This window comes from Siphateles boraxobius, unplaced genomic scaffold, assembly GCF_051911475.1.
Source record: "Siphateles boraxobius isolate OS27281-9 unplaced genomic scaffold, OSU_SipBor_1 46, whole genome shotgun sequence".
Taxonomy (NCBI): Eukaryota; Metazoa; Chordata; class Actinopteri; order Cypriniformes; family Leuciscidae; genus Siphateles; species Siphateles boraxobius.
In genome coordinates this window covers 13,913,276-13,940,979 of record NW_027509097.1, presented here as the reverse complement: position 1 = coordinate 13,940,979, position 27,704 = coordinate 13,913,276, and the positions used below count along the sequence as shown (strand labels likewise).

Genomic DNA, 27,704 nt, shown 5'->3' with positions numbered 1-27,704 from the left:
CTGGCAGGCAGCCGTTTCCAGCTGGGGACCGCGTGACGTTTAATGGGAAGGAGTGCATTTGTGAGAAATGCACTCAGCCTGTGCCAGTCAACAGCACGGCACCCCCACAGGCTGTGTATAGTAAGTTCTCTGTTTTTGCATTGCTATCTGTTTCCATTATATGTAACATGCACCTACTTGCACCTTCATTTCCTAAATGTCTGCAATGACAGCCCTCTCTGGCGTTTTATTAGTACTACACTACACTTTTGTCTCGCTCTCTCTGCAGATTGCTGTGGCTGTGGAAAGGAGTTTAAAAATGAGCAGTCTCTGGTGGCGTTGGACAAGCACTGGCACCTTGGCTGCTTCAAATGCAAAGTGTGCAATAAAGTGCTTAATGCCGAATATATCAGCAAGTTAGTCCCACTATTCCTGTTCGTGTGTGAATGTGTAGATGGGTGCTTGTGTGTCTTTTATCAATCATAGTAATGTGATATGAACGCCTGCTGAACCCACTGGAATGACTCAACGTTATTGATGTGCGCTAATATGAAAGAACAGTGTGGGATTTCTCAAGGCCAGAGAGCAAACAGAGACTTGTCACCATCTTGGAGTTCAAGTGAATTACATCTACTGTAATGTGTGTTGATGTTCTGTAGGGATGGGATCCCGTATTGTGAGGCAGACTACCACGCCATGTTCGGCATCCAGTGTGAAACCTGCAAGAAATACATCACTGGAAAAGTACTTGAGGTTTGAAGAAAATCTTTACTATTTGGCAGTGATCCTTTAATGAATGGATGGCATAATTATATTGTTAACATTGTTTAAACTCAACATCAAATCAAAGTGGACCCTATTTTCTTCTTTAAAGGCCAGAAAATTGTGGAAGATTGAAACGTTCTTATTAAAATGAGTGTTATGTATTATTGTAGTATTTATTAATATTTTGAATTATTTAGTGAAGTATTTATTAATATTTTGAATTGGATTTTATGTTTTAATTTTTTTTAGATGTTTTAATTTTTTCTTTTTTTTTAGATGTCTTCATTTTAGTTTTGTTTTAAGTTAGAGTAATGCTATGTGCATTTCCTTTAATATATAGCCCTTTAATATATCCTACCCAAATCTGGGGAGCTGTTATTAACAAAACTATTAAAAGTTATTTTCCTTCATTGAAAAAAATAAATAAAAAAAATAATTATATATATATAATATATATATATTTTTTTTTTTTCAATGAAGGAAAATCACTTTTAATAGTTTTGTTAACAATAACAGCTCCCCAGATTTGGGTAGGATATATTAAAGGGCTCATCCAATTTTTTAATTAGCCAATAGGCTTTAGTTATATCACATCCATGAATCAAGTGGAGGGACACTCTCATTCTCAAAAATACAAAAATCTGCCTAGTACAGGATGAGTTATCAATATTTTTGGTCCATTGTCCCAGAAGAGACAGACTTCAAATGTCTCTTCTGGAAATTTCAAATATGCTAAATTTCTTAAATTAATTTTGTCAACTTTTAGGAGTTCACTAATATAGGTGATCTCAAAGCTAATCGACATGGACTTAAAGCCTCAAAATTATGGTGTGATTCTGGCCACCTTTCATGTTCCAATCAATTCCCAGTAAATATGATCAAGTCCTGCAATACTCTTTTCTAATCAAGTATTATATTTCCCTCAGAAATGTCACATTACCAAGTAAAATGGGTTGCAAATGCTGTTTCATGTTGATTTTAGCATTGTTGCCCCTAAGATTTGTTTGGGTTTATCATATATTTTCTTTGAGTTTGTGTGAAAGGCTTTTATTCTCATCTGAGAGCTGGTACTCTATAATCCCATTGGTCATGTTGGAGGGGGCAGATGCTGAGTGGGTGCTTACTAAGACTATCTCAGACAGTCATTTCACAACCCCTCTAAAGCCTAATTATAGTATTGAACAATCTATCTCCTCATATTGCATCTCCCTTTCACTTTTTCTGTTTTGTTCACTTTTTTTTGCTCTTACATACAAACTCTTCCTCGTTTTTCTTTAAACAGCTATTTTATTACACCCTAACAAGCCCCCTATTGATGTAGTTGTTCTTTGTATCTGCTTAGTTTCCTATTGGGTGGTCTCATATGGCTAAATATTGCTTGTAAATCAACAGGTTATGTGTGCATTATCATATTTGTCACATCCATAAAGATCTACTGCTTCGTGTTCTTTTTAGAGCTCTATAAATCTGTGTGTGTTTATGTGTTTGTTAGATATTTGTCAGAAGTTGCACACTGTTGCTATAGTGACTCTGTCCCATTGGCACTGCCACCGTAACCCAGAATTAGTTTGTGTGACATCATAGTTTAGGATGGTATTTTTAACTACACAACTGCCGTGCCAAGTGCTTTAAGGTAATGTGAAATAAATTAAGTCATGCAAAATGGTATCTTGGCATATTATTTTGCCTTCGGCAATTTTTTTTTACATGAACTGAAGACTAGCTGATACAGGTATCCTTATGTCAGTAAGATTAATTAGCCCACCCTTCAGGAGTATTGCCAGTTTACAAGCTTATAGACCATCAGGATACTGAGATAATCAAAGGTAAAGGTTTTTATTGTGTATTTGAGGGGATTTTTAAACAGTTTGTTCCATTTGTATAACTGCTCCGATGGAAACAGAAAGAGAAAAAACAGAGTATGTTTTTCTAGGCCCAATTTAATCTTTAGCACTGATTGAGAATCGTATCTGAACCTGAAATGTCATGACATTTCCAGTGGCAGGACTGAAGCTGTGTTTAAAGAGGATGGCCTTTGAGGTGGAGGGGGCTGAGTAGATTTTCCAGTGCAGTTTATGATGCACGTGAAATTAAATCAACATCTGTTTTGAACACTAAAAGCAGCATGCTGAATATTTCCAATAGATGAGAATAGATTAGGAAAATATAAAAGATGAAATAGATTTTACAAATCTTTACTAGAACAGTCTAGAACTATTTACCTCATAAACTAAATCTAACCTGGAAAAGATTTACACCAAATATTTAAAGGAAAATTACAAAACTACAGCCTGACAGAGGTCTTAGAAACACTATAATGATTAATTATCATAATTAATAGAAATCTAGAGAAAATATAAGGAGAAGACTTTATCTTTATATCTTTGTTGTTGTTGATATTGAAATATGAGACCATACCGTTTATTTATAGCATATTATCTTTCTGTTTGTCTTCCAGTCTGGGTCATATTTCACCTTAGGGTCAAAATATAATATTTTACATTTAGAAAATGAATGTTTTTCTACTTTTCTTTTCAATTTGCCATTGTTTATGAAAAAACAATGATAAAACCAGTACAAATTCAAATACTACCGTGATATATATTTGCACTTTACAAATGTACTTTACAAGATTTTTTTAGTATAGTACAGTAAGCCTGCTGAGGCGGAGCCACTTGAGCAATATTGGAAGCCATTTTGTGAATAGTGGTCTTGTCAAAGTTTAAAATGAAATTAACGTAACCATAAGAAGTAAAGTGTGGCAGCTTTGCACCGCCACCTCCTCTTTCTGTGTTCCCTGACTTCCCTCTACTGTTCAAACACATATAGTGCAAAAAGTTTTTTTTTTTTCTCGGCTATCAGCATTTGAACTTTATTAGATAACTGTAATTATTTGTGGAGTAAATCAATTAATTACATTGTCAGAATGATTATGGAAAATGTAGTCTTAATAATGTCTCCGTGTGATTAAATACATATTACTTTGAGTTATATGTTTTGTGTATAAATTAACCTTTAAATGCATAAATGTTTTGATATTAAAGTAACAATTACAGAAGAATAAAATAAAAAAAATAAAACCTTTTGGACCTTGGAAGGGTTCAGTTTGAGCAGTTGTTTTATACCATTATCACTGTCCTTGTCAGAGCTCATTTCCCAGTACATTCAACATCTGGTTCATATTTGCAATTTGAATCAAAACTATAATTTTCAACATTTTCAAAATCAATATTTTGATCGCTGACAGCTTCTTCACTAAATCCATCATCAAGTCACAGTGACACTAATATTTGATTGCATTCAGCAGTAAATCGCTGAGCCATTTCAAGTTTTGCTAATGATTCTTCCTATTCTTTTGTTTTCTGCCTGCGGTATCTAGTGAAACATCACTTCATCATTGTGTATCAGACATTGCCACCTTGTGGAATAAAGATGAATTACAGTTATTCATTATAAATTATTGTTGTGCAGAAAAAATATACTTACACTATTACACACCTCGGGTCGTTAGCAACCCTATACAATTTTTACAAAAAATGAATGGGTAAAACAGGCATTCTTTTATATTTTTATATAAATTGTTTGTAATCAATTGATTGAGGAATACTAAGAAGGTTGATGTCTAACTTTAAAAAAATGAATGAGGAAGAAGGTAGTGAAGGACGTCCCGGGTCACTAAAGACCCGAGGTACGCGTTTAAGGGTTAATTAAAAATTTCGTGCAGTGGAATTGAATGACTGATGTGTGCTCTCTGTTTATCTTTTGCAGGCTGGAGAAAAGCACTACCATCCCACATGTGCCAGATGTGCACGCTGTGAGCAGATGTTTGGGGAGGGCGAGGAGATGTACCTGCAAGGTAACTTAGATAGCATCAAATCTGCATGATGAAAAGGTTTGATTCTGATGCTGAAATTTCATTCTAACAAATTCTACAATACAATAAAACTATTTTTACATGTAATATTCAAAACAAAAAACTCTATAATAGTATCCAAGCATGTACATGAATATGCTTGAACGAAACAAATGATCAAAGTTGTCAATATACTGTGGATATACAATATACATATACATAAATAGATATCTGGACACTAGTCAATTTGGATCACAAATAATTAATCTGGATGGAGCCTAAGTCTCATGAGTGACTTAATCTCTGTGCCTCGGACTGCCTCCCAAATCAGCTTGTAATTTTCTTGAAAAAAATGAAGAAAATTGATTAATTGTGGAGATTTCATTTGATGATTTGTGTCAGAATGCTGCAATGAACATTTTTCTCTGCTAAGTTCTCTAATTTTAGACCATGAAACCAGACAGACAGTGCAGACACAGCTGGGGTCAATCGATGAGGATTTTTGAATCATTTTTATTCATGTATTCGTGTACTTGGAGTTTTATGCTTAAGAAAAACAGTATCTGTACTGATAAAAACATGGATAGATAGTTTGTTTTGTATTTTAATAATAAAGCAATAGACCGTCATATAAAGCTAAAAGCTCACAAATAAATGCACACTGGAATCTGCACAGTGATTTCGCAAAGAAACTCACTGCACTGTAGTTTGTCGAAGGAGATTTATAGTCAGATGTGGACAAGACTCTGATTTTATAGCAGAATCAGTTAGAAGTCTTTCCAATCTGGCTGAAATAAAATGAAAGACTGCTGACTCATTCTAGGGGTGAATGATTGTGTTACTTAGCATGCTCATATATACCCCTATATAAACTGCCAATCATAAACTAACACCTCAGGTAGACAAGTTATGTGAGATAATAAATCCTGTGGGCCCAAAAATATTCAAACCACACTTAAAAATCTACACTACTGTTCAAATGTTTTGGGGTCTGTAATATGTTTTTAATAATTTTGAAAGAAGTCTCTTATGCTCACCAAAGCTGCATTTATTTGATCAAAATACAGTAAAACAGTAATATTGTGAAGTATTACAATTCAAAATAACTTTTAGATTTTAATGTACAGTATTTTAAACTGTATTTTAAAATGTATTTTTTTCCATGTGAGGGCAAAGCTGAATATTCAGCATCATTACACCAGTCTTCAGTGTCTCATGATCCTTCAAAAATAATTCTAATATCATATCATTGTTATATCATTCTAATATTTGATTCACAAGAAACACTTGATGTTATACATGATAATTATCAATGTTAAAAACAGTTGTGCTGCTTAATATTTTTATGGAAGAGTGATTATTTTTTAGGATTATTTGATGAATAGAAAGTTTATAAGAACAGCCTTTATTTGAAATAGTAAAGTCACTTTCTGTCACTTTTGATTGATATAATGCATCCTGAATAAAAGTATAATTTTTTTTTTTAAATCATACTAACTTCTGAACTGTATTCCTGCTGTATAACAAAAGATCAATCTACTAATAAAGACACCAGTTTGTTAAAAGTGTTTGAAAAAAGGCTCAGGGAAGTGAGTACTGAATTTCTTTTATTTTTTTGCTGATGCCCCTTCTAATGCAAAGACATACAGCCATTACAAGTGTGACCTAAGTGTCAAATACTGTAGGGCCACTGCATTTTTACATGGACTTTTTAATTATTTTTTGCTTTCTCTTCCACAGGTTCTTCCATCTGGCATCCTCCTTGCAGACAGGCAGCACGTATAGAGGAGAAGAGTAAGGTAACTGCAATCCAATTTGATTAGGAGTTAAATGCTCTGAAACAGTCCTTCTCTCTATGTAAATTAGGCTTATTATATATTGCTCCTTTTTCAACAAACTTGCTACTTTCACCCAGAGGAAATGGGTTGACTGTATTTTAAAAGAAAAAATGTAACAATATTATCATGCCAGTTGTTATTTATCAACAAAAAAAGAAACTAGAAACAAGAAAAGTGTTGTAATCGGCAAACTTCCAGATGCATATTGTTGTCAAGCGCACTTTTGGCTTTAAAGAGCCGATTCAGGTGCCTGGTTCATGGTGGTGGAGTGATACTCTTTAGTTCCAGTAAAGTACTTAAGTAATTCTTAAGGTGCGTCTCAATTCGCATACTGGCGCACTATTCTATGCTAGAGTTACACCGAAAAAACGAAGTGTGGAACGTTGGACACTTCCTTCACTCAACTCAATTACGTAGCAGAGGGGGAGTGAACATGAACATGACATGAAACATGACATGATCGAAAACCCAAACCAAATCGTGACACTTTCGTGTTGCATATCTTAAACAAAGGTGATATGCAGTATGTGGAAGTGCTTCACTGTAACAACCCTTTCCCTGCAGAAACAGGTGCGGATTCAGCTCAGTGATCTCCATTCCAATGTACCTGTGCAGGTTTGTGACATGCGGCCCACTACCCTCTGCATGGGCTTACCTCCCGACCTGCTTTCAGCTTTAATAGAATGCTCAATGAGGTCCAAAATGGGCCTGCCAGGCCACTGTAGGCTACTGCTACCCCCCCTAGTAGTAGAAATCAGGAACCAAAGAACAGGTCTTAACATCTGGACAAAAACTCTAAATGAGGGTGTCTCAATCGGCTCCCAAGTTCAGTAGTCAGGGCATTGACCAGGGAGTCGGCCATCTTAAGGGCTGTTTCAATTGCAAAATCCTACCAGTGCACTAAAACATTTGATCCCTAAAAAAATCCCACAATGCACCTTGAAGCATGAATGCTCACTATGTTCCCTTAATAGAAGTTCTGAAGCTCGGATCATTTATAATTCATTTACAGCTGAAATGTTGGACATATTTGTAACAATCAATGTATTTATCATAATATACTTTAAATTACTTAAAAAAAAAAAACAATGTCAGAAAGATATAAATTCTGCTGTTGTTTATACCAGTAGTGATGTTGAACAGTGAGGACATTGTCATGTCGCCGGAGTCATCAATAGTCATCAGTGTACCAATGTGTAGTGAACCAGGGTCCTTACTGCCCTTACTAGTGCTCAAATTCATGTATACGATACACTGATTCACAAGCTAGGAAGCTAGGGAACTGATTGAGAGACACCGGTGTGTAGGTATAGAGAAGATGCTGTAAATTGACCCTGAATGCATTACTAATAAAATGGAAAATCTTTAATATTATTGTAAAAAGAATCTCTAGAGTTTAGACTGCCTGATGTTGGTTGATATATGACAGACATTTCCCCTTAACTATGTAACTCTACCATTTGTCTAATGTGCCATTTATACTGCAACATTATACATCTGCATTTGAATAAGAGTAAATACGTTTATTTTTATTTTTAGCATTATAGTACACCTTTACTTGAAAATAAGTCAAAAATACAGATTAAAAACTATTTATTGCGGTTTACTCTGTATCCGTTCCTATATTACAAGAAGTGTTTGACAAAGCAAAGAAAAAAGCATTGTTCTTCACGGCAAAACCTTATCTATAGTACCTTTCTGTTGATTCCTTCATAAACTGTGTGAAGACTGATAAATTGTTGTTACATCCACACAATGGTAACAGCAACATGGAAATTTCTCTATAATCATTTCTGACCTTAAGAGTTAACATGACTGTTACTTTGTATGATTTCAACTGAGTCAATAAAATATGCTAGAGCTTTACCATGTCTTTTTACTGTCTTTTTGTTTGCTGTTCCCTTCTGGTTTAGTGCCGCTGTGTTTGTATTTCTTATTCTTACCTTGTTTTTGTTTCCAGGTGACGAGAACCTCCTCTGAGAGCATCACCTCTGCTCCTGCCTCCAGTGCTTCCGGCTCCCCTAGCAGAGTTATCTATGTAAGTGCACATCTGAAAATGATTCCATGCTTTATTACTTTTCATTTGTTCAAGTTGCCACCAGTGGGCAGCAACACACAAGCATACAAATAACCATGTGAGAGTTATCCAACTTTTTCCTCACTTGCTTACTGTGAATAATGGGAGACACTTCCGGTTTGGAGAACTCCACTCAAAAAGACTAAAACAAATAATTTCAAATCATATGGTTGCTCTACAAATAATCCATATCAGGGATGTTTTATGTTATATTTTATTTTTAGACGTCAGAAGAAAACGCTTGGTATTTTCCTGCATTCTTTACCTCCTGATTATTTGTATTCTGCTGTAACAGACTGAAAAAAGACAACAATACTGCACATTTGTTGTCTGCCTTCCCGATTTACTTTGCAATATATCCCATGAATGATTCCCTGGAATGCACGAAGAACATCAGGTTTTTTCCCCCAAATCATCACGTCTCTTTTCAGGTTTGTTTTCAAATGGATGCTTTAAAATGTAATTGTCTCCCCTTTTCACTTATTATCATTATTAGCAGTGTGTACTGGAACGTTTCTAAAGCAGGTACAAATAGTATTTGTTATCTATCAAAAAGATGGAAAGTACTTTAAAATATTATTACTCTAATATTATTAAATGAATGAACATTTTTGATTAAGGCAACATATGTTACATAATATAGACCAATATTACTACAGTTATATTTAACCCGTCTGTAATATTGCTGAGAAAAGAATAGAGCAGGGCTATTCAACCAGTTTCATTCGAGGCCCGGATTCTCAAATCGAAAAGTTGAGGTGGTAAGGTCGTTTTTAAGTAATCCTTAAAGTATTTTATTTACTTGGAAATGTGGTACCCCACAGTATGCAGATATAGAAGACCATGATAAATAAAAACTTGATAAGTTACCGCTGTGTACAACTATTTTCCTTGGAACAAATACATTAATTATAACAGCTCATAGCTATTGATAAGAAATAAGAATAAATTTATTTATATAATTATTCTGCTTAAATGACAATATTCTGACAGTGAGACTTGATAACCACAGGCAAGTATAACCCACATAGTATTCCATATAAATATTCCACATTTCTGCCCCAACAATGGTGAATTACTACAGTACATTCATGGTAAATGTTTGTAAGAGGTGATTAGGGGAGTCTTCTAATTTCGTTAATCTTCTAATTTCGTTCATGGCACAATGTTTCTCCTGGTTTCCTCATCAGTCTTGTTGGGAATGTTGAGGCAGTTTCATCCGATATAATACTAGTTAAATCGAGTGATTTGTGGTTTGTAACAAAGGCGTGTCTGTGGAATTGAAACGCTTCCCACTGGGTGTTGCAACGCTGTTTCATAATACTGTTCGGGACCGGGAGTAAATGCAACTCCGTGCTGAAACAACTAGTGAAACAACTGAAAACAGCGCTATTTGTTGTTACTGTACTGGTCGAGAAACCGCTTCAGATGATTCAGTGACAGAGCGGTCCGAATGAATCCGAATAGTTTCAGACCGTTTATATTGTAATATTACTGCTGTAATATTCGCACGTAAAATGTTTCTCAGGTCAATCAGAGCGCATATCAAACTAAATTAGCCGCACCGCCAGGAAAAGAGGAGGAGGGAGGTTGGTGCCCTCGGGCCGGATGGAGATGATTGGCGGGCCGCCAGTTGAATAGCCCTGGAATAGAGCTTTTGGGGTTATTCATGGTCTGTTGTAGTAATTTGTTAATGCTTTTACACTTTAAATCTTCGATGGTTGAGAGGTGAGTTGAATAATGTCACTTAATTGTAATTTTTATTTAGTTATTTTAAAGAAGCTTATTATTGCATTCATAGAGCGGGCCTTTCACTGATTGTTTAAAGTTTATTGGAAGTTACTCCCATAATTTGGGCAAAGCATCAAGGGCCGTGCCGTAGGAGAAAGGTGGATAGAGAGAGTTATAATGCTATAATGTTTCTCTTTCTCAAGGCAAAACTGGGTGATGAGCTTCTGGACTACAAGGACCTGGCTGCTCTTCCTAAAATCAAAGCGATCTACAACATTGACAGACCTGACATGCTTTCATACTCGCCCTATGTGAGCTACCCTGTGGAGGACAGGACCTTTGGAGAGGTACAAACACACTGAACACTGACAAAATTTGTAAATTAATAATTACCGGATCCAAAACAACAATTAAAAGGTGCTGTGACCGACACTGACCATACAACTTCAGTTTTCCCGTAACATCCAATGACGTCACTACATGGTGGTAGCACAACTAAATAAGAACAATATTCACAAGTTTTAGGCCCTAACTATAGCCTGGTTTGTTATCCTGTCACACGTACAATAGCTACATTGAGAACAAATATCATTCTTCTATAAAAAATCATCTTTTTCTCACCGATGACGTCGTTGCCTCTTCACATCGATTTCTGACTGATCACGTTGCTTGTGTCTCCTGCTATCCTGATTAGATTTTGCACAGGGGTGCAGTTCCATCTTTTCTCTATCTTTTTTGATCAGAAACACCATGAGCTTTACTCACGGATATGAAAAATGAAAATAATGACTGTCTTTTTTGACAACTTGGTGATATTAACTTATTTTTAATAGAATAATTTGTCAGGTATTTACACTCTCTCCAAACTTTCCGCTGCTCACTACGCACAAAACAATAAACGGTAAGCACCAACCAATAAGAATGATTTTGAACTTAAAGGGCCCTATTTTAACGATCTGAAACGGAATTATCAAACGCAAAATGCTAACTTTGTGGGCGGATCTCTGGCGCTGTTGTTATTATACCGGCGGTATAAATTACTCTTGCGCCCGACGCAAATCTAAAATGTGTTGGTCTGAAGTAGCTACATTCCTCATAGGTGCGGGTTTGGGCGTGTGAAATAAACCAATCAGAACGTCATCTCACATTCCCTTTAAAAGCAGGCGCGCTTGTTCCATGGCGGATTGCTATTATGATGGCAGATTTGCCAGGTGCACACCAGGAGCGGTTCACAGCCGAGGAGACCGACATTCTCGTCAGGGCCATAAAAGACAGAGAAGTGACTGTGGCGAAGAGGACGAGGCCGAGGGACGTGAGAGACCGGCGCGAGGCCGGTGGTGCGAGTGTTAATGAGCAACACCTGTGAGGCACACCAGTCTCGCATCTCTCACGGAGGAGCGGAAGCATAAAGGAGGAGCGACGACGTGAATGATCGAGAGAGGAACAGGCCTGTGTTTTTTTTGTGTTTGGTTTTTATTTTGGGTAGCCTTCTGAGCCTCTCCCGAAAGCAGCGGAATCAGGCACACCGGCCAGCTGGATGGGGGCCACTCACATGCCTCCGCGGTCCGCTCAAAGAGGTCCAGGAATGCTTCGGGATCATCTAACTGGCCCATTTTGTTAAGGGACATATGAGCGGCGGCGGTGGCTGGGCTGGAGGGAGAGGCTTCGGTCCGAACCTCCTGGCTCAGCAAGCTCCGGAACAGTTCATGGCCCTCTTGTTGCGCCTGGATGAGGGCTTGGAAACGGCGATCCTGATCGCTCCTCATATCCAGTAGCGCCTGATGGTTCTCCTGGTGGAGGGGCGCGAGTGATCGGATGATGTCCGCAAACGGCTGTCCTGGTGGGGTCGACATAATGGTTGCAGCGTTCCCCTTCCTCCCGGGTTTTGGCACCAGTGTAGAAAAGTTCAGGGAAGGAGGCGGGAACTGGCGAACATTCAAATACTTTATTAAAGTAAAACAAACACAAACCAAAAAGAACCACCAGCAGCCCCTCGCGGACGACTGCTGGCTACCAAAATAAACATAAAAAAAATTTCCCCAAAAAAATGGTTTAAATATGTAATTTTGGTGATCAAAGATGAATTTTAAAGGATAAAATTATTGACTACAGGGGGACTTTAAGAAAGCTGATTGGTCAAAAATATACATGTTTAGGGACAATAGAAAAACATAACCTTCATCTGCACAATACATCTGCATAACCCGTGTGTCTTGCTCTGTCTCACATACATGCAGCACTGTCACCATGTAATGCACTTGTTAATGCCGTATCGTTTAAAAACAAATACCGGAACACAAAAATCCAAAATATTACATTTTCCTGAACAGGATCCGGCTCAATTGAAGCCCTGATCTCCCCCACTTTTGACAGTTTTTACTTATCGCAGGTGGCTTAAAGTAAAAGTCTTGCATAATTACATCATACAACAGCTGCAGCATGTGTACTCCATTGTTATAACAGTGCCATTTTTAAATCTAATCATCTTCACTCATCACTCCAGCATGTCTTGGTCAAAAAGTATGGTTTTGCTATTTCATTGAAGTATTAGAATAGTTTCAGTCATGTAAAGTGACTCCGTTAAGGAGAAAAGCTAAGTTCTTCATAGCATAGCTGCCATTGCATTCCAGTCCATCTTACTCATTTGCTTTCTTTGTTCACAGTCACCACAGCAACTCACCCCTACTCCAACTGAGGTACAGTAGAGTTGATGTGAAGAAACAGGCCCTGTTATTGTTTTAGTAGGTGTTATTTGCTAATCATGGCATAAAAATTGTGTGATTGTATGTATACTAGAAAAGGTTCTCACACAAAAGGTCTGCAAAATAATTTTTTACCTTCTTTTAATTTTTTTTTTAATATATATATATTTTTATAATATACATTTGATTAAATTAAATTTTTTTATGCAATATCTGTGGCAGTTTAATTTATTCTTGCTCTAAAATAAGTAGGGAGTTTTTGTAGGGTCACTTGGTTGTAATTTAGTTTCTTTCCATTTATAATTGTAATAAAAAAATAACAATTTGGCATAAATAGACAATAGAATAAATGTGCTGAACTTTACTTGATGAATCATGAATTCTAATTGAAAACGTTTTATGCATATGTGTGCATGATTAGCAAATGAGACCTAGTGTTTCTTCATATTTTGTGAATAGTTGTTGTAGTTTTGAACAGTTGTGGTTTGGTGACATGAATAGTATTGTGTGTTTGTCTTTAGTTTGAAAACTCTGTGGTGTAATAACTCAATGATCAGCCTATTACTATAAGGACTGATTATTGTTGATTGTTTCTTTTTCAGCTTTAAAGTTTCCTCCTGTGTGTCCCAGTGCCATAGTGGTCACTGTTTAACTTTGCTAATTCTCAACAAGCAATACTGCGTTTAAAAGACGTCTAATAGCAGTCCAAACACAGCCTTGACGTCTAGGCTAAAACCAGGCAAAATTTGGGCTATCAGTGAAAATTTAATAGACGTCTAACCATAGCCCAAGAATAGAAAGAAAATAAATGAAATCAAACACCTTGTAATCACTGTTGACTTTGCTTACATGATGGAATATCATAAATCTCACAAGTTATTTTGGCAAAAACGACATGTAACCAAATTCAAGGTTATTTTGGCTAGAAGTGGGTTACTCATAGCCGAAATAATTTGAGTCTATAGTTAACCTAGACGGTGCAATGATGGCTATTGCTTGCTGGGTTGTCTGATACTTTCAGACTAAATAAATAATACTGTCTCTTTGTTTCTAGGGAGATGGGGAAAAGTCTCCACGCCAGAGGAGGCCCTCCAGCCCCAGCTCCAACAGCTCTTTAGGGGGTTATGGCCGCTATACGCCTTCCCGCTCACCACAGACCTACAGCAGACCAGGTATCCCTCCACATGTTGATACTTAAATGAACACAAAGTCATTCTTACCTGCACAGTTATTCTGTAACTATATATGAGTCTTTTCAGTGATTTGGATGTACTGGAGCTTTAAACTTTAAGTGTTTTCCCTTCTACACCATCACACACTGTTCCAAAACCTAGTGAGTCATCTCCATAGGCAGCATTTTAAGGCATCATAGGCTTAGGTGATTACTTAAACCACAATCAAAAGCATGTCCTGTAAATAACTTCTAATTAAAACATCTATTTTTTTCTCCTATGTATGCTTATCTATTATACATTATAGCACTTTTCACCCTGCATGGCGGTGCCAGACGTGTGCAGTGTGAAACGATGCATTGTTAGAATGTTACGATTACATTCTTAGGAACCGACAACCAATCGCTTGCCTTATATTCGCGTTCTTTAGACCATCACAGAAAAACTGTGAGTTGTATATAAAAAATTTCAAATGGTGGCAAAAAACGCATCAATTGGAGTGAATAAGAGACCATTTTATTTTTACGTTTTTGTCCGAAAAGTTCAATCAGAAAAAAATCTTGATAGTAAAGTCGACAATGTATAATATAAAGGACACACACTACTAGAGGCTTTAGGTAATCAACCTAAAGCTGACACGACAAATAAGGATGTTAACCCAGGATTCAGGAATTTACAGTATGAAACGACAGCTTATGAATACCCAGGATTTACCCTGGGTACATTTTAAGTAGGGCTGGACAATAATTCAATATCAATATATATCGCAATATTTTTTTTCAATAACGGTGATATGATTTTTAAACATTTTCGATATTTCAATATACATAACAGCATTTGTCACTGACTGACGTTAGGCGTGCAGCCGTCAGAAAGAACATAAGACAATTGGCTACTTTCGTGATGACGTACACCACAGACGTCTACTACAGCCAGTTCTCAGTAGTATCTGATAGATCGCTGATCTCCAACGCGGCCAGGTTTAGCTACAAAATGAGCGCCCCTGACCCAACTTCACGCAGTGATTGACAAGGGTGGGAGGGGGTGTGATCGGCTCGGGATGCATTTTCAATTTGCACATTGAATTTTGCTACATTAATTGCGGGACATTTAATAAAAATGCAATCGCAAGTGTCTTAACTGTGAGTGTAAATGCAATTAAGAAAAATAATATAGTTTTTGCTTGAACATTTTAAACATATCTAATAATTTCTGTAATACATTTTAATTATACAACTTATAAAGCGTTAAAATATGTATTCAATTTACATATTAAAACTAGTGAATGAAATGGCAAATGTAAATTATATAATTTAATTTTAATTTAAATTTTGCACCAAACGTTGCACAAATGTAATGGCAAATGTAAATTTAAAAACAGAAATGCATTGCCATTTTAAATATTGCATTGTCATTTTGCATATTACATTTCAAACGGAATATTGCTACCCATATGCTTTCATAGTCTTGTAGCAGGTATTGAGAAGAGAATATTATTGTTATGATGGGTTATTTCATTGCTTCATGTAGTTTGTTATGGTGCAGTAGCGAAAGACTCCAGCAGATTTCATAGACTTGGCAAATTATTTTTTCAGAAGATTGTAGGTACAGACATCTGTTGTGGGCGTTCTTGGCAGTTTTTCTGAGGCTTTTATATTGTTCATATCGGTATCGGAATTATATCGTATCGACCGAAAATAAGAAATATATTGTGATATAAAATTCGGCCATATCATCCAGCCCTAATTTTAAGCAGTGTGAAACGTGAAGCAAGATAACCCAGTATTCCGTTTACCCGGGGTATAGAATGATCCAATGTTAACTATTTCAAGTGTGAAAAGCCCTTATGTGTATTTATGTTTTTTAACTTCAGAAAGATTTATAAAATAAATCAATACTTTTCTTCATTGAGGATACATTAAATTGATCAAAAGTGATAGGAAATACACTTGTTATAAATTTCTAATCAAATTTTTTTTAACTTTCTATTCATCAAAAAATATAAAAATATTAGGCAGCACAACTGTTTTCAACATTGACAATAATGAGATGTTTCTTGAGCACCAAATCATCACATTTTAATGATTTCTGAATTATCATTTGACACTGAAGACTTGCATCACAGGAATTAATTACATTAAATACACAAAATATATTAAAAAAGAAAACCATTATTTTAAATTGTTGTAATACATAATTTTACTGTTTTTTTATATATATATACATGTTTGATCATATAAATGCAGCCTCATAAAAAAGCACCAAGTTTGGAACAGTGCTAAAGCATTCCATTCTACAATCATAATTTAAAAAACAATAAACTGATTTGAGGTAGAATTTCAAGATCAAAGTAATTTAAAGAATTATTTGGTTTTTAGTATAGTTATTCTCTATTCTCAATATTCACAATTCTCATATTACTGCCATTCTTCCCTGACCGGCTGGGTCTCTTGCTCAGAGCAATATCTGAGCGTCAAATACACCACCCAACCAGAAAATTCCAACTTGTTGTCTGTACCAACCTCGGGGAGGAGTAGCACCCATGGTAGTGCCAGAGGCTCCTCCCCACTGCCTTTGTACAGCAGCAGTGGTAGAAACACTCCACAGGCAGGGAGCGGTGGTGTGGCCCTGTCCCTCAACCCCACTACTCTGGCTTTGCTCCAACAACACAACTACATCCCTTACTTAAGAGGTACCACAGCTCTTCCGGCAGGCCTTTGTCTAGTAACAAACCACCTACTGACTGCACTTGTGTGAACTTAAGTGTGCACTTGAATTTTATTGGTAAAAGATTAACTTCCCCTTGACAAAATGAATGAACGAGTGCAATACTAAAAAAATGCTGTTTAAAAAAACTTAAACAAGACTGTCACAATGTGCATGAAGTTCTTGCTTTTGGAATTGGATTGCAATACTAAAGAACAATGGATCAAGCTCTGTAACACTTAGAGCTGCATAAGGGTTTGCATTCACAATGGACTAGCAAATTGCAGACATGAAATTACTACCCTATCCTTCATCCACCTTTCCCGAACAGGAATTGATACAGGATTCAAACAGGAAGCAAAGTCTGAAAGTAGGCCTAGGACAGCCCTTCACCTCAATTTGCCTTCTCACGGTAAACCCTAAAAATCAGTCTCTCTTTCACTGTGTATCACCAGTGTATTACAGTGATGTGAGATTGTAGGTGTACCGCAAGGTTCTGTCCTCGGACCAATTGCTTGCTGGTATTGTGTTTATATAGAGTTTGTATGTCCTATCATTTTGCATGGAAAATTATATTTGAGATGAAACAGTAACTTTATGCACAAGAAAAATGCGAACATTGGTGGTAAACATTAATATGCATTTATTTGTTGTACTGTTAGTTGATGTTGTGCTTCGTCTGGTAAGGTGAAATTTTCCCCCATGCGTTTGATATTCAAAGTGACTGTCTGTATGTTTGTGTTAGTGTTACCATTTACCTTGTGGTTGTCATTTCTCTCTTTTCAGCATTTTCAAGTGTTATTTGTAAATATATGTTATTTAACATATCATGCGTACTCAGACAGGCAGTAATTTTCAGGTGGATATAGTATAGTCCAAAAGTCTGAGACAACTAGTGAACATGCTTGTATTTTGGATTTTTAATACTATAATAAATTAATTTCAAATTATACAATAGAATCATTACCAAATTTCAAAACAGATCAATATCAAAACATACACCAAATTTGCTTATTTAATTGCTGACCCATTGACTTTGCAAATAAATGCAGAATTTATTTCAGAAACTATTTCTTCATTTTACATCATAACTTTGTTTAAAATCCTTTTTCATTTTAAATTTTAAATCCCAAAAGCAAATACATTCTATGTATATTTAGGATATATTGGAGAGTATTTATTCATCAATAAAAGATGTCTGTGTTGAGGAGGAAAGTATGATGGAAAACAGGAAAACCCCTTTATATTTACTGTAAATCAGGCTACAGATTTTGGTTTTGTGGTTTCTCTGCAAGAAGTAGAAAGAGCGGGAATAAAGTTTGCAGGAGAAGATTAAAGGGGTAAATTGATGAGCTGTAATTTTGGGTCGGTTTGCCAGGCACAGTGGCAAACTTTGGCCTTGTGCAGTTCCAGGCCAACCCTTTAATGCACCATGGACGTACATTGAGGTTGTGTTTGGAGTGTGCCGTTTATGATCTACTTAGCTGTCTAATTGACTTCTTATTGGCAAAGGAGCCACACAAGAGGAAAATCAGCTCTTCCTTACAAATGCAAAACAATCGCATACTGTAGCTGCCTCAATCTGGTCATATCACCAGTGAGTTTGGTTTCTACTTAGAGTGGTTAAGCAATGGGAGATATTTTCTTTAAAGAAATTGCTTTTTAAGGACTACAACAAACGGCTGGTAGGGACTACACGACATTCCCCCCGGGTTAGTGACATCACAAACCCTAAAATGTACATAAACCCCGGGAATGCGATTTATAGATTATCAAGACAGAATATGCTAATCAATGACTAGAAGAAAACTGCACATAAGCTACATAAATTCATCAACTAACCATTTAAAAATGTTTTCTACATGTTGTCACTTCTTGAGTCTCTCCATATTGTCTGACTCCGGTTTGAACATAAAAGGTTAAAAGTTTTTGAAATTTTCAGTGCATGTCTGTGTGAGGTAATAGAAGCTGCCAAGAAGGAGCTGTTGAAACTCCGCCCCCTGTGCTGGGAGCAGAAGCTCATTTGCATTTAAAGGAACAGACACAAAAACTGTGGGTTTTTGCTCGCCCTCAAAAAGTGACAATTTTAACATGCTATATAAAAATATCTGTGGGGTATTTTGAGCTAAAACTTCACATACACACTCTGAGGACATCAGATATTTATTTTAAATCTTGTGAAAGGGCATTATACCACCCCTTTAAGATATATAAAATGAATATGGAAATAATTTACAGAATATTTGTTTGTGATAAAATACATGCTGCATTACACCCAGCTGACACGAGAAGGGTGTCGCAATGGCAATAAAATCATATTTCAATGAGTAATGGGGAGCATCGAGACCTTCATACTTCACTATGTGCTCCAGTGTTGTGATTTGTGTATGTTTGGTGTGTTTTATGACAATTTCCTGCTCCCCCAGCTCCAGATGTGTGGATGATTTTCCCCTGATACAGGGTGAATTTTTACTAACAGCACTTAGTGTGTTTAATGGTGTGTGCATGTGTCTGAAGGACAGTTGCAAGTGTGTATGAACGAGAGATTTAAAAGAAAAAGGAGAAAAAGACAGTTATGTTGGTTTATTTATTTTTTGCTTTCAGAATATGCAAATGACTTCACAGTGATTTAAATAAAACATTGTAGTGAATAGTAAAATAAGAGATTCTCTCTCTTTTCTTTTAGTCTCAGTTTGGTAGACTATGATTATAAATACATAATATTTTCCCCTAAAGATGATGAAGACGTCACAGTTCAGCCTGTGGTTTATGTTCAATTCATATTGAGTTGTCTGCTCAGTTCAAGCAGAGCATGAATCTTGAGTCTCTGCTGAACAGATGCTGTCAGTATAAACAGACTTTAACAATTTCCAATGCAAAGACAAATTGGTCTTTTTTAAAGCTGGCTGTATTGTGAGGTTTATCGGAACATTTAAAACTCAATGCAGCTTAATTCTGGCAACCCTGTTAACTCTTCTTCTCTTTCCTTTTCTTTTTTATGTCCCCCCCCCCCCCCCCCCCCCCAAAAAAAAAAGGTAGTGAAAGTGGGCGGAGTACCCCCAGTCTCTCCACCTACTCTGATGGCAAATCTCCTTCTACATATGTAGCAGCTCCACGGCATTTCCATGTCCCAGGTAGGTGCTAAATCTTGTCCTTTACTCGCATCTCTTATCCTCTTCTGTCCTGTCTCCTGTACAATGTTTAATCCTCTTTTTTCGGCCACATATATGTCTATTACATGAAAAAAATCTTGCAGACTCAATAATTCATTTTCATATAGTGCCATTTTTGTGCATCAATTTTGTACATTTATAATTCATTATTGCAAGCAAAGCCCTATTTTTAGTACATAAAAGAAACTTAATGTCATTGCTCATCCCTGGATATGTTTAAAATAAACCTAAACATCAGTTTCATGTGTTTTCTGCCCATTTTTTCTAATGACGCCTTGTTTCCAATGCTGGCAGAGGCTGAAACGGCTCTTAAAATGTCCCACATGTGTTACACTAAATGACTGATTTTTTTTCTTGAAGTAATGGTTGAGAAGCAGACGTGAGGTTGAGATGACCTAAACAAGCTGTAGAGATACACATGCTGTGTCAATTAATAAGACATTATGTCATTGCAATTACACCATTTATCTCTCCTTTTCCTCTTGGCGTAGCTCATTTTAGGTGACATTTCTGTCTTCCAAGTTGAAAATGAGATGAAACTTTTGTTATTTATAATAATGTTTATAATGTATAATGCAGAAAAATCCATGTTTCAAATCCATTTTTCAAAGCCGAGGATTTTGTCAAAGGCAAAATGCTTGATCGTTGCATGCCGACCATGAACATTTCTGCACATAGTGATAATGAAATGAACTGCAATATCTAGAATCTTTTACAGCATCATATACTGCATTTGCTGCCTTTTCTTTTGCCCTGATTCCATGCTCTAATAACTCATGCTTCTTTATTCATCTTCTTTCTTATTCTCTTACTCCCTTCCTCTCTTCCTCTCTATGTCTTCCATTCTCAGAGGCTAAAGTCAAAGATAATATCTATAGAAAGCCCCCTATCTACAAACAGCATGGTACAGTCCAGTCTCCGTACAATCACGTTTCTTTGCATGCTGTTACGCATGTCACCATGGTACCTGTTGCCATTAAGCTGTAACCTTTGACCCTCCTTCTGTCTGCTGGTTTCCATTTCAGCTCCAAACAGTAGGCCTTAGGTTTTACAAATCCCTGAAAAAGGTTTGGATTTGACAAGGTACTTGTTATCAAGCAGTCAGTACCTAATTGTTTGTTGTGCATCAGCAAATATCTTGACCACATGCAATGGGTCATATTTCATGCATATTTATTGGGTTTATTTGGAATAGCAATTAGCCCTGAAGCATTATTATTGCTGATTAATGTCAAGTTACTTGCAGATTTTGTAATTGTTGTTTTGTATGCATTTGGTGTTACACATATACTACCGTTCAAAAGATTTGGGGTTGGTATGATCTTTTAATTTAATTTGATTTTTTAAGAACTCTCTTACTTTCCAAGGCTGGATTTGTTAGCTCAAAAATACAGTAGAAACAGTAATATTGTAAAACATTATTACAATTTAAAATAAACTGATTTCTATTAGAATATATATTTTAAAGTATATTTTATTCATGTGATGGCAAAGTGGAATTTTGCTCAATTCCTCACATGATCCTTCAGAAATCACTCTATATGAATAAAAAGAGCAGCATTTATTTGAAATTGATGTTTTGTAATACAATTTTTATTTTATTTTTTACTGACCCCAAACTTTACATTTTATGTAAATAATGCCTTTGATATGATGTTTTCATAGACAAAATCCTATCCTACAAATTTTTTTTTGTGTGTGCAATTTTATGGTATTGGTTAATCCTGACATGGAAACAGCAGTCAGATATAATCTTTCTTTAATTTTCCGGCCTCTGTCCATCCATACATATGTCAGTTGCAGTATAGTTTCCCATCTGTCTGTGGTGTTGTAATGTACTGTTGATGCTAGACAATGTTTGGTATTTGTGTAACTCATTGGTTTGGTGAAATGTCAAAGGCATTTGTGTAACTCATTGTGATTGGTTCAAATACATCAGAAAAGCTTATTGTGATTGGGTGGTAAAGCTATTAATCACTTGACTCGTTTCTTTTGTCCTTTTTTCTGAATTTGCCCCTTCACCCTGATTGACATTGTGTTTGGTTGTCACACTTTTTGTGTTTGATTAAAAACCATTGTGTTTGGTTTTCACTTGCTTGTTGATTTTGTCCGTACATTTTTTTTCTCACCTAGTGAATAGTGAGATTTTTTTAAACCCTGTCTAAAATCAAACTACACTGAAAAAATCTGGTGAAATGTAAATTTTTTGTATGTGTTTGTGGTAACTTGCATGATGTAACTTGTGTCAGTCACTCTCTCAAACAGTGCAAACTGTCCATTAGGATATATTTAAACTTTCTTACTGTGATGCAGCTTCCAGAACCTCCTGGCAAGATGATGACGTAGACAGAAAGGTGATTTATATATTTACATGAACATCTCTGTGTTTTCGTCTATTCTAAACTTTCAGAATCAAGATGTTTTGGTAATTTAATCCAACTGACCCTTGTGAAAAGGAAGTACACCTTAGCATACCTTAAAAAGAGTTCTTATTATGGAAATAATATACTTTAAAGGGTTAGTTCACCCAAAAATGAAAATCTGTCTTTTTTTACTTGCCTTCATGTCGTTCCAAACCCGTAAGGCTTTTGTTTTCTCTTCGGAACACAAATGAAGATATTTTTAATAAAATCTGAGCTATTTCCGTCCCTCCGTTGACAGCTACGCAACTACCATTTTGACGCTTCAAAAAGTTCATAAAGATCTCGTAAAACTAATCCATATGAATCGAGCGGTTTAGTCCAAATTTTCTAAAGAGACACGATCGCATTATACGTTGAACGGATTCAATTTAGGCATTTATTTACATATAAACATTCATCAACGCACACATACTGTAAAGTTATGATAAACAAAAGTTCAAGAATGCTTGCTTGAGAACCAATGAGGTTTGTTCTCATGTTAAGCAGCATGTTTGAGCTTCCTCAAGATCAATGAGGTTTGTTCTCGTGTTAAGCAGCACGTTTGAGCTTCCTCAAGAACCAGTTAGGTCTATTCTCGTGCATCAAGCAGGTTTGGTTGATTGTCTGTTTATGTTAGCTGAACAATGTTTATATGTGAATAAAAGCCTAAATTTAATCGGAAATTGAGGGTATGATGTATTTGATAGGCGACGCACGGACAATGTCCGTCTCCTGGTTAAAATTGCTTATTTCTCTGGATTTAAACATTCTTAGAAACATTTGGGATAATGTAAGTACACATCAACAAAATATATAACATTGATCTAGTGGTTTTTGGATAGTTTGATCCAAACATCTTACACAGTGTCCCTTTATTTAGGACTTCAGAACATTATATGTAATTTCATGATTACTTCTAATATGGTTTAGTGTACTGCTGAGTGAACTGACAAGTATTTATGGAAAACTAACATACGTAATACATATACGTATACGTAAATACATATTTGCAATGATGAAGTTGCAATTTAGTACATTTAAAATATATTCACTTCAAATGTAATTTCGAATAACACACTACAGTTAAAATTACAATCAAGTAGTTTACTAGTTTTATTGGTCAACACATCAAAATAAATGTTCTCCTTTAACGCAAGACAAAATGTTATTAAAATATAATGATCTAATAATGAATGTTTTAGTAATGTAATCAAACTTAAATGTGTTCCATCCTGTATTTTTCATTAAATTCTTTAGTTGGTTGTATAATCTGTATTTCTGACTCAATAGACCAGAACAAGTTGGATGAACCTGAAGAGTGAGATTGATGGACAGTCTCCAGATCTTGACCCCAGGACCTCCACCCACAGCTTGCCCACTGATATGTCTCTACCCAGTGAGTAGCCAAATAATGATTTCATGAAATCCAAACTCCAGTCATGTCAATTCACTCAGCGGCCAGCATGGGAACATCCATAACCAGCTATTTTCTATATAGGCAATAGGAATAGTGAAAATGCATGAATGGAGAACAACTAAAATATGCAAAAATGTTTGTCAACATATTAGTAATTTAAGTGAATCTGAAAACTGTTGTATAATCGAATAGTGCTTAAAAAAATATTTGTAATATTTCAGGCTGGTTCTCTGTGTATGTGCTTTCTAGAGTAAACAGACTTGTGTAATTGCCTCTTTTAACTTAAACGCAAAACTTTATTTCTTACAGCTATCATAATAATTGTACTTTCAATGTCTTATCTTTTCCTCCTTAAACTGCCAGTCCCCTTGAACCCGATGCTAGAGTAAAGTGCCAGAAATATAAACCATTCAACCAACTCTGTTTTACAGACTTTCCATACAATAAGTCTGCTTCGCTTCCAGGATATGGGCGGAACGGCATATACAAGGTAAACCTTATAAGACCTGATAACTGCACACAAACACAGCACCCCACAAACTTTGTAATACTCCATCTGTCCGTGATTTATGGGAATATATGTGAGCTGTGGTCACAAATGCTGTCATTTGCTCTCTCAGCAGTGAAGAATGTAGTTTGATCCTAGTTGGATTTGTCAAACCCAGCTGCTGGGACACGGAGGGCTGTTGTAATCGCACACATGAGGACACACAGTCACAGATCAGTTAGTGTAGAGATTTAGCTGAGGAAGCCATAATGCTGAGAGGGTGTGTCTGTGTTTGCGTGCATTTAGAAGTGTGTCTTGCTCCCACCCTCTGGCTGTTTTCCATGTTCTACTTTGATCTTGAACTAGAAATCTAGCTCTCTTAATGAATTATCCTTTGTAATGAAGAGCAAATGTGCATCCACAGCAGAAAACCCATACACACGCGTTTACTAATAATCTAATTCAGATCTTTTATCTCGCATGCAGAGTGCCGGTGTCTTCTTTGTTTTGGGAATAGTTTGAAAAAGCTTCTCCTGTTCACTAGGTGGCAGTATTTTGCAACTCTTCTTTTTATCCAACTCCCAGGACAATAAACTACTTGAAAACAGAAAATTTACCTATTCCTTATATCTAATCTGTTCTGATTTAGTGTCAAATTTCCCTGTTACTTTCCACAAGCATTCACTAAAGCATGTGAAACAGAGAGATGGTCATAGATCAATATTTAAAGGATTCAAGCCTCTGTCTGCACTAGACTTTAACCTTTAACTTCAGGAAATGAAAGAAAAACTTTCACAGTTACAACAGCCGCTCTGTTCCAGCATGATATTGTTAATCTCATTTGATAGTAGCAAAAAAGAAATGGTCACGGCATGGCGGAACGTTTCCAATGAGATTTTTGTGACCTTCTTAAAACCAGACTTTGAAATCGGTTGATCCTTTGGGGCATTAAAGCTGCAGTAGGGAGTTTTGAGAAAATGTTGACTTAGCCTGAAAATTTGAACAAGCACAACTTACAGGTCCAACCCCTTTGCTCTCTGCTGCGCTACAGCCCTCCCTCCACAGCTCCTCCCCCACAGCGGAGCCTGCCGTGAACGCACAGGCTAGTAAGCAGGACCACCGATGACGGCGGATTATAAACCATTATGGAACATTCACTAATAGGGACGAAACATCAACAATATGCTTTACATTGACTATGGCCTCCCCATACTTTAACTACAAACTTGGTCCTCAAATCATTATGTATTTTGCAATACATGTAACTTTATAAGGTTGCACTCTTTCTATAAGTTATAGCTACTAAGAAAACGTTAAAGGATTAGTTAACTTTAAAAAAAACTTTTGCTGATAATTTACTCACCCCCATGTCATCCAAGATGTCCATGTCTTTCGTTCTTCAGTCGAAAAGAAATTAAGTTTTTTGATGAAAACATTCCAGGCTTTTTCTCCATATAATGGACTTCAATAGGACACAAACGTTTAGAGGACCAAATGACAGTTTCAGCGCAGCTTCAAAGGGTTTTAAACGATACCAGACGATGAATAAGGGTCTTATCTAGTGAAACGATCGGTCATTTCAAAAATAAATAAAAAACTTTAAGTTTTATAAACACAAATGCTCGCCTTGCTCTGTTCTGTGATGCACGTTCGTGATCCTGTTCGAACTCGTTCATCCAAATGAACAAATCTTTTTTCGAGTCAGCCGTTCGTTGAATGAACGAAATGACTCCAAAAAAGACTAGTTCAAAATGAACAAATTTTTTTCTAGTCATTTTGTTCGTTGAATGAACGAAATGACTCGAAAAAAGATTCGTTCATTTGGATGAACGAGTTCGAACAGGAGAGTCACGAACGACGGTACAAGAGAGGGGTGATCAGCGCGTACACGAGCGTGATTGACACTGCTAAGACATTGGCTCTGATTGGTTGTTTCTCACCGGGAGCGGTGTATTTCTGCAAATGGCAGTAGGACCACAGGGAGGAGCCAGAGGAGCTTGATTTTTTTCACAGATTATCTGTCTCATATTCTACTGTCAGGACATAATGAGAATTTTAACAAATATTTGTTTACAAAAGCTACCTACTGGAGCTTTAATGTGCCGGTTGTTGAGGAAACTGCCACCTACTGCTTGAATAAAATAGGGATATTTGTGTTGTGATATTGCCATGCACTGTATACAGATTTCATAAATGCCAATTTCTCCTTACTAGGCGGCTGATCTTGGTGAGGATGATGTAGATCATGACTCATCTTGGAGTGGAATGAGAGGTGAGTGAGTGAGTATTTAACTTGTATAGACGATAGACGAGTTGCATTTGTACCACATAAGATTAATGTTTGTAATTTGTCTTTCCCTTTCTCTTTTTTTCAACCTCTTTCCTGTTTTCCATCCTTTACTCAGAGTATAAGGTAAGTTCTGGTGTGTTTAATGGACTGCTGTAGCTTTTCAACGCTGCTATTACACAAAGTTTATCACTTGCACATTTTGTAAAACGGGTGACCTGAAAATAAGTTGCAAGACTGTTGTGATCGGGGGGGAAATGTTATATGAAAATAATAAAATGCAACAAACTCAGACAGCATTAAATATAGATTCAAATTATGTTAAAATTGTTACATTTTAAATTCAGCCTATATAGTTTTAATAATTTTGAATGTTTTGGTCCATATTGATTAATAAATCAAAATCAAATTTGAATGCTTGATTTAAAGGAAATTATTCTACAATAAATATTTCTGATACTGGTTTGGCACCTTTAAAAACTGGTTCCTGAAGCAAAACAGTTGAGAAAAACAGTAATATTCTGAAATATAATTGCAATTTAAAACAAATAATTTCTATTTTTATGTATTTTAAAATGCAATTTATTCTAGTAAAGGCAGAGCAAAATTTTCAGCAGTTAATACTTCAGGCTTCAGTGTCACATGATCCTTCAGAAGTCATTTTAATATGCTGATTTAATTCACAAGAAACATTTCTTATTATTATAAATGTTGAAAACCATGATACTTTTTTTCAGGATTCTTTGAATAGACAGTTCAAAAGCACAGCATTTATTTGAAATTGAAATCTTGAAAACATTATGAATGTTTACTGTCTTTACTGTCCCTTTTGATCAATTTAATGTATCCTTGCTGAATAAGAGTATTCATTTCTTTACTTACCAACCCCAAACTTTTGAATGGTAGTGTATGTGTGCATTTGTGTAATTGTGTGCTTTTCACATGCATGCGTGTTGCAGGTCTACCCCTATGACATGCTAGCTGTGACCCACAGAGTCCGAGTAAAACTACCACGTGATGTGGACCGCACCAGACTGGAGGTAATTTTTTTTTATGAGAACTTCAAGTAGACCACTTTTCTTTCTTTCTTGTCTATTCTTCTATGTACTCCTCTC

At 36.1% G+C, this 27,704-nt stretch overlaps 1 protein-coding gene across 30 annotated transcripts in view; it reads left to right on the top strand.

The window, feature by feature from the left end:
* Positions 1 to 27,704, top strand: part of ablim2 (actin binding LIM protein family, member 2) — a 75,504-nt gene that overhangs the window by 41,945 nt on the left and 5,855 nt on the right. For 3 of the 30 annotated variants that reach the window (XR_013194442.1, XR_013194441.1, XR_013194440.1), the window contains 18 exons: positions 8 to 120; positions 269 to 395; positions 639 to 732; positions 4,513 to 4,600; positions 6,338 to 6,396; positions 7,000 to 7,050; positions 8,396 to 8,473; positions 10,447 to 10,590; positions 12,907 to 12,939; positions 14,000 to 14,117; positions 16,576 to 16,809; positions 19,859 to 19,957; positions 20,847 to 20,900; positions 22,310 to 22,350; positions 23,689 to 23,794; positions 24,247 to 24,305; positions 26,517 to 26,582; positions 27,549 to 27,629. Coding sequence is in view for 4 of the 30 variants with exons in the window: in XM_077200963.1 (XP_077057078.1) it covers positions 8 to 120; positions 269 to 395; positions 639 to 732; positions 4,513 to 4,600; positions 6,338 to 6,396; positions 8,396 to 8,473; positions 10,447 to 10,590; positions 12,907 to 12,939; positions 14,000 to 14,117; positions 16,576 to 16,809; positions 19,859 to 19,957; positions 20,847 to 20,900; positions 22,310 to 22,350; positions 23,689 to 23,794; positions 24,247 to 24,305; positions 26,517 to 26,574; positions 26,708 to 26,715; positions 27,549 to 27,629 (1,594 nt within the window). In the remaining 26 variants the exon portion in view is untranslated. Of the gene's footprint in view, positions 1 to 7; positions 121 to 268; positions 396 to 638; positions 733 to 4,512; positions 4,601 to 6,337; positions 6,397 to 6,999; positions 7,051 to 8,395; positions 8,474 to 10,446; positions 10,591 to 12,906; positions 12,940 to 13,999; positions 14,118 to 16,575; positions 16,810 to 19,858; positions 19,958 to 20,846; positions 21,190 to 22,309; positions 22,351 to 23,688; positions 23,795 to 24,246; positions 24,306 to 26,516; positions 26,583 to 26,707; positions 26,716 to 27,548; positions 27,630 to 27,704 lie in introns of those variants that run through there. The other 27 variants (XR_013194449.1, XR_013194447.1, XR_013194444.1 and 24 more) reach the window with 15 other exon arrangements.